The sequence below is a fragment of the Lycorma delicatula genome, chromosome 12 (genome assembly GCF_047948215.1).
Source record: "Lycorma delicatula isolate Av1 chromosome 12, ASM4794821v1, whole genome shotgun sequence".
NCBI lineage: Eukaryota > Metazoa > Arthropoda > Insecta > Hemiptera > Fulgoridae > Lycorma > Lycorma delicatula.
The window spans coordinates 20,927,507-20,940,373 of record NC_134466.1 but is presented as its reverse complement, the minus strand read 5'-3'; the positions used below and the strand labels follow the sequence as shown (position 1 = coordinate 20,940,373).

General features: G+C 38.3%; 1 protein-coding gene across 4 annotated transcripts in view; it reads left to right on the top strand.

Moving 5' to 3' along the window:
* Window positions 1-12,867, top strand: part of LOC142333180 (uncharacterized) — a 107,837-nt gene that overhangs the window by 61,936 nt on the left and 33,034 nt on the right. For all 4 annotated transcript variants that reach the window (XM_075380132.1, XM_075380130.1, XM_075380131.1 and 1 more), the window contains 2 exons: window positions 153-182; window positions 12,419-12,454. In XM_075380132.1, coding sequence (XP_075236247.1) covers window positions 153-182; window positions 12,419-12,454 — 66 coding nt within the window. The remainder of the gene's footprint in view (window positions 1-152; window positions 183-12,418; window positions 12,455-12,867) is intronic.

Below are 12,867 nucleotides of genomic sequence, written 5' to 3'. Positions count from 1 at the left end.
TGTTCGTGGATTACTATTATTGATTCACTCTACTTATACCCATCATTTTCAAAGATTCAAGAAGATGTTTCAGGAGCTGAGGAATCATCAGGAAATAAAAATATACAAATGAATATTATTATCATTTTTACCTTGGAATATTTCTGTTTCAGGGATCAATATGCTGATCTTGAATTCGTAGTGTAAGTATTTATATTCTATAACAACGTTATCATCAAACACGTAACCTAATTGTCATCATTTTCATTTAACATCACATTTCAAAAGCTTCTTTTGTTGTTTTTATTTTTACTTGACATTCGTGTTTTACTACAATCCACAAATTTATTTTTAAGAATAACTCTAATTCTGAAATATTTTTTGATTTCATACTGGCTTTTTTCCTAAAAGCCTCCTTCTTCTGGGATTCTAGTCTGCTTTCAATGAATACAGTACTTCACTCATCCTGATATAAAAATTCCTGCGATAAAAATTATATTATGTTTCCTTACACTAGTATTTAATTCCTTATTATTACTACCCTTTTTATTACAATTCCTTATGATTGTTCACTCTTATTTTTTTATATTGTTTTTTTTTCAAATTGAATTTCTCTCCAGGCAGTGAATATGTGCACTTTGCTATTTTCTCAACCACTATTTTTGATTTCTGTTCAAAGGGTAGTGTCGTTAGTGAATTAAAATATATTTAAGAGTCGAGTTGTGGACTGCACGGTGTGTAGAGGTGTCTTTCTAGAGCTCCGCCTTTTTTGTTGTTGTTTTTTTTGGTTTTTACATTGATTTGGTGGACTGGAACTTTAAATGGATTGGACAAGGAATACGGACTATCATTTTTGAGTTATTTGGTTACGGATTTATCAAGTTTTTAATAGTTTTTGGTTCTCATTAGTGAGATCAATATTTTTGTGCTTTTTACTCGCTAAATCTTAGATATTATAGTGTGCTAAAGTGTTGGTGACTTTTATCAATAACGAAAAGACTACCAGTGTGTGTAAAAGTGAGTAAACTTATTGCACAATAACTTTGTTAACAGTTTTTTGTGGTTATAATAGAGCTTATAATAACAAATTATTCTGTTATTCGACAGGCTAATACCAGTCTGAAATTAACTGTAAACAAGGACTCAGGAAATTTTTCGTATATTAGTAGTTATACGGGTGATAGTAGTCACCCAGTGGTGAGGACTGGCATGCTGAGGTGTGCCAGTTTCGATGAGCCACTGGGGACTCCAAGAGTTTTCATGATAGGAAAGATCAAAGAAAAGACCCAATGGTCACGTCAAGACAATCATGGTATGGCGTGGCGATATATAGGGATGGGCATATCAATACTCAAAAGAACTGACCGGTGGGCCGACCTGCCATGTCGGACATACAGCCGGTAGATGGGAAGGCCCATTTGAGTACAACAGGCACTCCCCTGGGTGGCGCAATACCAACCAGTCGGACCGGCCCACGGGAGGAGAGTCAAAAAAAAAAAAAATGTATTTAGCTTTTCTCCTTGGACAGTTACTCCCTTCTCATATTTAACCTTTCTGTTCTGTATTTTTTTCTTTGTACAGATTAAAAAGTAACAGGAACAGAATGCACAGTTACTATTCATTTCTGTAACAGGGCTTCACTTTTCTACATGATCTACTCTTTATCGTCGGTCCCTAATGCTTTATACGGTTTGTTTATAAATTAAATTCACTAATGTTCAGTATGATAGTCATCTTAAGATTTTACTTTATTTTTTGTTTTATAAATGAATGAATTTGACAAATGAGAAAATAATACCGACTTAACCAAAAGTTATTAATTTCTGCCAACATCTATCACTCTTTCGAGAATTTTCTTTATATATATATATACATATGGAGAAAATATGGGTTATTTATTTCTGAAATATTTTTTAGTTAATCGAGGAACAAATTAAATGCTGTATAACGTGTGTCATCCTGTTAGTAGATTGATTTCACTTACAATAACCGACACAACTTAGGCTGTAACTTTGGCAAAAACGTACAGTCGGTCTTTTTTTCACCCAAACAGTAACATAATTCTTTTTATGAGTACAATTTAATTTATTTATTTACTAGCAAGCCATGATTTTATGAACGCCAAATTTGTTTTATGAAGTTATTACAAGTCTTATTTGAAAAACATAACGTCGTGTCACAACACAGAGATATAAATATGCAAATTATTTTCGCAAATCATTAATAAAAATGTAGAGCACTCATTATTTGTTCGTTTTCGCCAAAATACCTCTTGGTATCTGGTGTCTGATTTAGACGAGCTTCATAGAGAGCCATATAAAGCGATCGAGTGTTTGTTCTCCAAGGCACGTAGCGAAGATGTGGCAACGACTGCTTGTGATCTGTAACAAACAAGAGTTCGAGCAGGTAGTGTACGCCTTAGTCCTGCTTGAGTTGATTTAGAACGGGGACCGATTTCTGTGTTTTCGTTATTGCTTTCATTTGCGTAAACAACAGCAGCGACTAAGAGATGCGTAGGGTGACAGAAGGGTAACCAGGCCTTCGGCTTCCCGTATATCTCTACAAGTATATTAAATAATATACACGCATATTAAATAATAGCCACATTTCTGGGCTAGCCTGACAAAGTAGTAGATATTAGCGAGAATGTGGATAGATTACCTTAGCTTATTTTATTTACTTAGAAAAGCATTGGCGAAGATGTCGGTTATAGAGTCTGGAGAATCTAAGGGAACACCCAGAGGCGTTAGAAATGAAGACGTTGTCGGGAGGTATGTGGACGTTGTTTCCGACTTCTCCTACTTCAACGAATGCAAAGCTTCCCGACTGATCCCGAGGCTTCATGAGTTTAGGGCAATGTTCTCTGCTTTGGCGAATGGATTTGAGGGCCTTTCTTTATGCCGAATGAAGTCGGAGAGGTTAAAATTAAAGATTCAGTTTCAGTCCCAGTACCAGTAGTGTGTCTATTATGGCGCAGCGGAAACGCTACGCCGAGGTGTTTAAAGGCAAGCGGAAAGCATCTTAGTCCGCAAGCAGACGGAAGTTATCTTCCTATGCAGAAAGGAGGCCTCCAAAAACACAATTAAAGAAATTAGAGAGTAATTTCTGGCTGCCTTTCAGGGCAAGAGGTCAAATTTGAAAATTAGGAACATAGAGGAAAATAGGAAAGGTATGGTTGCGTAGCGGATGGCAATAAAACAGTTATTTCAGAATCTGTAGTTAGTAAAAGGTTGGAGGTCAAGGTAGATCAGCAGTACATTGATGTCAGAGATGTTTTAAGTTTTGTAGATTTGATCATACTGCTAAATTCGGTTAGTATGCTTTACTTTGTGCGCATTATGGTGACAACGAATATAACTGTGAAGTGTTTCGTGAAAAATTTGAAGTTCTACTTGCGTAAGTTGCGGAAGATTTCTCAAGGATTGCAAGCACTCGGTCGATAGTAAAACCTGTGGTTATTGCTTGAGAACTGTTGAGATATATTTTAATTCATTGCATGTTTCTGATACTTTTCATTTCTCTGTTATACATGTTATGGATGAGCTTGATTTCTGTGTTGTTAGTTCGTATTTCCAATATAGAGATCCCACTGAGGAATATTTAGAAATGTGGGACAGAATACTTGGTCTTCTTTGACATATTGTAATCACAGATGACAACGGTGAATTAGTTGAAGGCTTTGTTGTGCAGTATGGTTTAAAGGTCTTTAATATTTTACCAACATATACTAGAATGGTAGATGAAAGGAGATTACTTGCTGGAACGAATATTGATATAACTGTTGGTAGGAATATTCCTGGTAGGTTGTACGTGATCTGTTGTTGATGATTGTTCCAGTAATCTTCAATTAATCATCTTTGAGTTGGTTAGGAAGTTTCGAGACGCCTATAGACATAATACCCTGTTTATCAGGAGCGCTTCCTGAATAGGAAGGCGGACTGAACTACATTTGTAACAGTCTCTCTACTAGACTCCGTGTCTCAGACCAAACTCTTGATATTCAAATAGTAGACCTAGTAAGACAATTTTCTGTATCTTTCATCGTTGCCGCTGAGAATTCAATTCCCCGTAGTTCGAGTTGAAAGAGAATTGCTCCTCGGTGAACTAAACAGTTATCCTTGTTGAAACAGTCCGTGTGAACTATCTCAGGAGAACTGCTCAGTGGAAGAGTCATCCTAAACAGCAAGCGTTATATGATATCTTCGTGTTAGTGATAAATTGAATTCTAGAAAGTTGCTGATGGATGATCAGTATGTTTTTACCACAGGCAGAGGCACGGAAGATGCTATTCTGAAGGTTATAAATATTGCTTCTTCTAGTAAGTCTGATTATTGTGTTAAGTATTTCTATGGAAACATCAAGAGATTTTTATAATTTGTGGTGGTCCTCTTCCCTGTTTTAGTTACAGAAGTTTGATTGTATGCAGAATGAGCTGAATATATTATATATATATATATAATATATATAATGCAGCAATTGAGACGTTGTTCTTCGAGACGGCGTCCCAGAAGTAGGAAAAACGCTATCTAAAGGTTGTCCGCAGAGAAGTGGTTTAGGACCCCTGCACTGAATTATAGAATTCAATTCTTTGATGTGGTTGAGGTTACCAGTGGATACCGCGTCATCGCGTATGCGGATGATGTGATTTTGCTGTTAAAGAAATTCGAGAAATAAAATCGAATTAAGGTCAGCCCAGGCTTGCAAGTTACTCTAGCCGTGAAGTTTCCAACATAATATGGTGTTTATCGCAGAGAAAATAACGATGAAATTACTCAAGAGCAGAGTAGCTATTAAACAACGACTTCGAATATCAATGGCAATTCATCGAATTAGGTAGGTTCCGCTACCGAAATATCTAGGCGTTATCCTTGATGAGAATCTTCGATTCAAAGAGCACTTTCAATATGCTGCCAAAAAGGCCTGGATTGTGACCGGAGTGTAGGGCCATTGATGATGTGCAACAAAGTAGTGGGTATAGATTCTGGCATCCTTATATTCTCAGCCTTGCGGAGGATGGCTAAAGGGGCCTGATGATGTTATTGATGTATAGATATAATAGCAACCCGGTGGCTAGGGGCCCGCCTGGGTGTTCGCCAAGATAGTTTGGGCAATGAGCTCTGTAGGCATAGATATTCTCTGTAAGGATGAGATGAATGAGATGTGTGGAAAACTCTGAGATCCAGCTGCAGTGCGAGAGGGTGTAGGCACTGACCTCGCTCTCGGAAGCGAACGAGAACAGACACAGATAAAGTATGTTTTCAATAGAGGCTAATTAAATTTGTGAATCAGTTTTTTTATTTCTAAGTAAAACAAGAGAACTTTGAGTAAATTGAATTGTAGCACAAAATTGTCGTTCTTGCGATCAAGACTTGTTATGTTGGAATGAGGATAGTATTTTTTGTGTTTAAAGACTCGACCAAGTAATGATCTGAGTTCATAGTCTAATTGAAGTTAGATATAGGAAGAGATTTCGTGTGAATCCTTCGGTGTTTTGGAAGGCGCGGGGATTGCGCTTTATTGTGTTATCAAGTTTAATGGTCTAAAAGACGAAATCCGGTAAAGCCCCCATCAGGGCTAGGAACGATGTGGATCGTTACAAAATGGGTGTCTTCCCATCTTTTAAATTTTCTTTTGAATCTTAGGGTCATCTTTTGAATTTTAGGATGAGTTTTACCATACAACCCTTCTTCCAGTTGTATCATTATTTCTTTGAGTCACTGTTATTATATTAAGGACAAATCCTAACTACATAATTATGAAAAAAAAACATACACGTCTTTTAACAATACTATTTAATTTTTTTATGAAAATGTATAGTAATTAATTATGATCATGTTGTAATATAATATTCTTGTAAAATATTCATGATTTATGAAAAATAAAAAAAACATTTTCTAATAAAGATAATGAAAATTGTAATGGTTTTAAAAAAATTACATGAAAATTAAAACCGAACATTATGCAGAAAAAACTAAAAGTTTTGATAATTTAAACACAGTAATTAATTTTTTTTTTAAAGTTGGAGCAACCACATTTACGGCCGCATAAACATTGTCGGGCTCGCTAACAGGTTCCGCCAGTTATAACCAAGAGTCCTCCGCACTACCGACTAAACCTCCAACCTTGGCTTCCATCCTCCTGGGACTGCTTATAAAGACATTTCATGAAAAGAAGGGAGAATCGCCCTAACAGACAGTCATAGCAAACAAACAAATGTCACACACCATTGGAAGCAACACATACAGCACGTCAAATGCAAACACCGGCATCACACAAGAACCCTGCAGAAAACAGGACAAAGCTTCTAACATCCACAACACCCACGCGTTACATATCTACTCAGCAGTCAAGAAAGAAATCTCAAATAGTCACACCATTTTGCCAGTGGCCACCATCACACGCAAAGAAGAGTGTCTCCGACCTCATCGCACCCAGGCGACCCCCACACGTACGGGGTACCCCTAGGCACTCAGCTGAGAACCTGTCCAATCCCGCGCCGTCAGGTGCCATTCTCCTCTCCGTTAATTTTCATATAATAGCAGCTTCCTCATGACCATCCTGATGAATCTTTCCACAGTCTTCCACTGTGCCTCACCTTGTAATAGGATTCGTAGGGTATCTTCAGGGCGGAACATGTGCTCACGTCTCAGGTTTCCGACCATCTCTCTACGCTCTATGGCGAATTGCGGGCACAAAAAATACATGTTGGGGGTCTCTTCCAGCTCGCACTCCGGAAAATTTTAGATAGATCGAGCACGAATCTATAAAAATAAGACCTGAACCCACAAGACCAGCCAGGAATTGTGTTAACTCAAAACTCAGCGTGCTATGGGTCCTCCGGCTCCAATCCCCTTTTCCCCAGCAAGGCAAAGGGTCCACTTCAGCAGAACGGTTCCTTTCCTCTAATGGGAATGTTCTCAGTTCCCTAGTTCTGTTACGCCGCATTATCATCAAGTCTACGGGCGGGAATCCAGCAATCACCTCAACCGACCCCCTGGACACCGTCCTGAAGGCGGCCGCTACTCTGATGCATCACCTCCTAAGGATGGATTCCAATTTATCCCTGTAGTTACAGGGATAGTCCTGGGATAGTATAGGGATAGTCAAATGTAACAACGCCCGCCCACAACTCTGCGCCATATAGTAGGGCTAAATAGACCTCACCAATAAGTAGTTTCCTCCTATGTTGGGTGCTCTCTTGTATTCCGGAGTAGGCTCGAAATAACCCTCCTCGTTTTCTCCGCCTTCACGCAAGCCCGGAGTAAGTGAGTATTTAATCTTAGTCTGGTGTCAACCCAAATTCCCAAGTTTTTTACGGTGACCTGAGACGCAATTTCTCTGCTATCAAGAATCAGACTTAAAGTTAGCCTCCTCCTGGCGGCAGAGATCACCACCATCTCCGTCTTTCAAGGAGCCTAATTCAGTCCTATCTCAGCCATCCACTCACTAATCCTTGTATATGACTCAGTGATTTTGCCTACAGTCCCATTCCCTGTTTCTGCTCCACTAGCAACGCTATATCATCTGCGTAGCCAAATAATGTAACCGATTGTGAGAGAACAACCCGAAACACCCCATTATAATCCATGGTTCAGAGGGTCGGTCCAAGGACCGACCCTTGTGGCAGCCCTCTAACGAGGTTCTTCTCAACATACCCATCATGCAGTCTACAGATCATCTGACGTCTGAAAAGGTAATTTCGCACAATCCGTCGCAGGTATGAAGTGACAGGAAGGCACTCCATTGCTCCCATTATTGCTGAGTGTCAAATGCAATTAATCGCGTTTCATACGTCCAGTGTGACTTGGACGCAGATCCTACCATCACATCTCTCAAGGCTCTTCCCGCCAAGTCGCAGACAGCAGTCACAGTATCCAGGGCGGACTTACCCTGCGAATCCATACTGATTCGCAGAGAGCCCGCCCTGCTCTTCCAGTACACCAACTAACCTTTGCTAAAGCATACGTTCCAGCACTTTCGCTAGTGCATCAATCATCGCCAGCGGCCGGTACGAGGAGGGAAGTCCCAAATCCCTCCCCGGTTTAGGAACTAGCACCAGCCACTGACGCTTCCATTTGCCAGTAAAAACTACCTCTTTGAAACAGGTGTTGTTTGTCTCTAGAAACGCCTCTGTCTCAGCCTGAGCCGCCACCTTTATAACCATATTAGGCAAAAGAACCGGGCCTGGCGTCCTTGCCAACGATATTCGTGTGTTCTCCGCTTCCAGTGGCGCGAAACAGCGATTTAGTCCCAGCTTCGCTTCTCACCACTGGAAGTAATTCGTTCCCCGAGGGGAAGAGCCCATCAACTATGTTCAGCACTTCTTGCGGACACCTCATAACTATAGCTCTGGGTCTTACTGCTTACTTCATTAGAACAGCATAGGACCTCCCCCACAAGTCGGCTCCACACTAGTTTAATATGGGAATTAATGAATTATAAAAATGAAAATTATAATTAGGAATGAAATTAGATTTTAGTGGGTTTGAAGATCTTGAAACTTATTATACGCTATAGTAAGTATCTTTACATAAGCTTTCTTTTTACTGTATTTAAAAAGTAAAACATTACCTTTGTTTGTACTTCCTCGTTTTTCTTTCTTAAGTGGTCTGTAATTTTTGTTGTCCTTCTTTGACACACCGTTTTGAGTCGATCTTTATAAGTTAATTTGTGTTAAAATGCCATTAAAACTTTTCTTTCCCTTTGCAACGCTAATGTCATTACATTAAATTTTTCACCCTCAGTGTTTTTACGTAAAATTAGTCGAAAATTAATATTAAAATTTATCACAGTGCAATCAGTTAATAATTTTGAATCTTAAAATCGTAGGACATTTCAGTTTACTTGAACGGAGGACCGGTTTTTCTATCTGTACGTATCAGACTCGCACATTGATAAGGTATGTAGATCGGTCCAAATTTTAAGGACAGTTTAGTTTTTTTTTTAACCATGGAATCTAATGCATCCGCTTCATTCTGTGTCTAACAATTATTGTATTTGTGTTATGGAATTTATGTTAAAATTTGCTACTGCATTCAAATAAGAAGAAGTAACCGCCGCCGCAGTTATCTGAATAAAATACGATTTCTAAGTTATCTTATTCAGCCTTTTCTGCGTGCTCTGTTAAGTGCTGAATCAAGCACGAAGCTATTTCGACTGATCCTCATTTTTCTTCTCCTTTATGGCAAAAATAGCCAAAATATCACCAAAGGCTATATCTTAGTTATCTTTTGTTTTTTTTTTTTCAATTTTTGGCTTTTCCATTTGGACCATTGTGAAATGGTCCAACTGGTCTGTGGGTCCATGTACCATTATCAGCGGCATCCCACCTCATCTGCCAATCATTCATTATGATCTCGAAAGATTGCTTTTTGTCTTCTCCATCATAAATTCTTTTACGGTGTTCAGCAAGTTGTTTTAACGGTATCATTCGAGCAATCACCATAGCGGCTTCGGTTGAAACTGAACTGTATGCAGCTGCTACCCATAGAGCCAATCGACGTTGCATACTTTCCAGAATTCGGCAATTATGTTTTATATTGATAACCCTGTGCCACACCGGTGAGAGAATAGAATTAACAACATGTGCGTATAAACGCCCCTTAGATGTACGTGGACCAATACATTCGCCATCAGTTTACTTAGATCTCTAACTACCCGCTCTGCACGTAGACATACTTCTTTTGTGTACCTCGTAAAGGACCTCCGGGTGTCCATCCCGATCCCGAGATATTAACCCGCATTTTGAACTTCCACCCGGAGCCCGTTTACTTGTTGATCAATATCCAGAATTCTCCTCCTACTTGTCATGGGCAACAATGATATTTTCTCTGGACGCAGAGAAAGACCTTTGCCTCCCATCCAGTCATGGATTTTCGTCACCGTCTCTCCTGCAATCCTACTTACTTCATTCTCAATCCTCTCTGTAAGCAGTATAGCAATATCATCAGCATAAGCTAAGACCGTAGATCCTCCCGGGAAATACGTGCTGAACAACCCATCATATACCATATTCCACAATATGGGACCCAACACGGACCCTTGCGGAACACCACACTTGACTTTAAACTTTATTGTCCTATCACCTATCATATAGATTGAAAACCGATCGGATAGATAATTTTGGATGAGTCTTTGCAAAGAGCCACATATATTTAATCTCTAACACCCGTGAAAATCGACTCCCTTCGAAGGGAACCAAAAGCGTTCTTTACATCTAATGTAACCAACACAAGTATTCGCCTGGTTCTCCGCGTTCCAGCACCAACCTGGTCTGCCTTTTCAATAATAAAATTTTCCGCGTCAATGGTCGATCTCCTTTCACGAAAACCGTATTGGTTTTCTCTCTACACCTTTCTCTTTTACATCATCAAGAATTCGTTTAGCTACCATTCTTTCTAGCAGTTTGCACATATTGTTAGTCAGCGAAATCGTTCTGTAGGCTTCATTTTCATCCACAGTATTAGGCATCCGGATCAAAAGTGTTCTGGTTATTTTCCATGACCTTGGAATTTCTCCACTTATTAATATGTTGTTCATTAATTCAAGAACAACCACCGGTATTACCTCTATCATAATCTTGATCAATTCAACAGGGAGACCATCCTGTCCTGAACTCTTTTTTAATTTCATTTTGCGTAGAGCGGCAAAAAGTTCTATCTGGAAAGGCTCTTATCTGTTCAGCAGCTATAAAATCCCTCTATGGTTCAGGAGCCGCCGGAAACATGGCAGCCACATAAGTTCGTACCCTCTCTTCTGTAAGTATCGGAAATCATTTACTAAGTCGTTTTGTGATGACTCTGTACCCTCATCCCCAGGAATCTGTGTCAACTTCAGCTTCCAATTCTTTGCATGCTTTTTTCTTTGCCTCTTTAATCTTGTAGAAATATAAATTTCTAATTGCAATATAATCTCCGGTATACACCCGTACTTTCTTCTTCCACACCTCGTTTTGCACTGAGAATGGCTTTGAGAAAAGCACCGGGGATTGACCTACTTGACCCAGATATTTTCTATCATCTGCTGCCTGTCATGAAAGAGCCGCTTGGCAGACTGTTCTCGGGATGACTAAACTGGAGTTGCTATCCGACATGTTGGAAGATGGCTTTGGTGAGGGTGCTCGTAAAATCAGGAAAGGATTCGAGTGATGTCAGCAGTTATCGACCCATTAGCCTCTTTCCGGTAATCGGCAAGTTGCTTGAAAGGGTGGTTGTGGAAAGGCTCTGGGAAAGTATCGATATGAACTCATTTCTAATTCGAGGCCAGTATGGCTTCATGAAAGGGGTTGGCACCGAGGGCTGCATCTGAAATGCTCTTACCAAGGTGGAAAGAGCCGTCTGTAAATATGTTTTGGCAATTTTTATTGACATAAAGGCAGCATTTCCTTCCTGTGTTTGAGTTCGGTCCTCTATGAGTTGGAACACCGCAATGTTCCCGTACCCTGCAGGCCATATTACGTGACTACCTGTCGGATCACACGGCTCTGTTTAAGAATGTGCACCTACTTGTGGAAAATCCTGTCAGCAGCGGAAGCTCGAATGGCTACGTTCTCGATCTCTTGCTGTGGAACCTGGTATTGACGGATGTTTGGGACTGACATTCCCGGAATGCCATTTGACAAGATAAATTAATTACTGATACTTATATATGTTATAGTAATTGACGGGATATGCCTACCCATTTTAGTGATATATGACAAGTGTCCCACCGCCCACTTTTGTGATATTCCTCGTATATATTTTTTGTCTTCTTATTATTTATACCCTGAAATTAGCAAGCTTCATTTAAGTTACTAGTACACAAGTTTTTGTTGTTACTATTACATCATCTCACTTCATGATTTTATATATATGATCCGAATTTATAATGACAAGAATTTACATGAATATGGAAACTGGACCTTTTTTTTCTTATGCAGATAAAATAAATATTGATTTTTCATCATAGGGTGTACAAAAATTAAAAAAAAACGTTTGACCTATTATAAGGAGCAATTGCAGCACATAGTAATAACAAACAGACGAAATAATTGTGAAGTTAATAATCAAATAGAATCATTAACAAAAGATTAATTTGGAAAGTTAATTCAAATTTATTTTTATTTTTTAATATTATTTTTCTTTTAATATTATTTTATGATTTATAACGTTTGTTATCTAAATATATATCAAAGTAATATTGCTAGTGTAACGAGATGTTATTATTAGTATAATTTTTAATAAATTAGTCAAAAGAAATTTAGTACAGGTTGGTAAGTTTTTGTTAATAACAATAGAAGTACAATAATCCGTGTTTTTGTAAGACGAGATATTAATAAGCAGTTTTGTTATGTGATTTGACAGACGTGTTTTTTTTTCTTTCTCTAATATTTCTCCACTAATTTAACAACAAGATGTAATATCATTGAAATTATATAATATTTAATTATTCTTTGTTCCAGAATGGACGATACTTATAATTATGGATACTATAAATGGTAAGTTGATAAATTAGCCTATTTTATCGTAATGAAAAACAATAAAATTTATGAACAAAGTGATATTTTATGACAACATTATTATTAATTGTCTTTTGTCAAAGAATTAGGCAAATTCTATTAGTAAAATTTAACATTCACATCTATACTTGAACGTCAGATTTAAAAAAAAAATAAATATTGTAAAAAATGGTTTTACTCTTTTTATGGTCGTAATACATAGTTAATAATGAACAGAACAAACTGAAACAAAATACTGCTCATAAAGAATTATGTAAAATAAATAGTCGGTGGGAATGTTTTTTATCCCCAATTAATGCGCAATTATTGGTGTATGAACCGACATGACTTCGCTGTTGTAAGTCGGTAAAATTTGATGTCTACTACATATCATCAAAACTTCATCTTCCGAT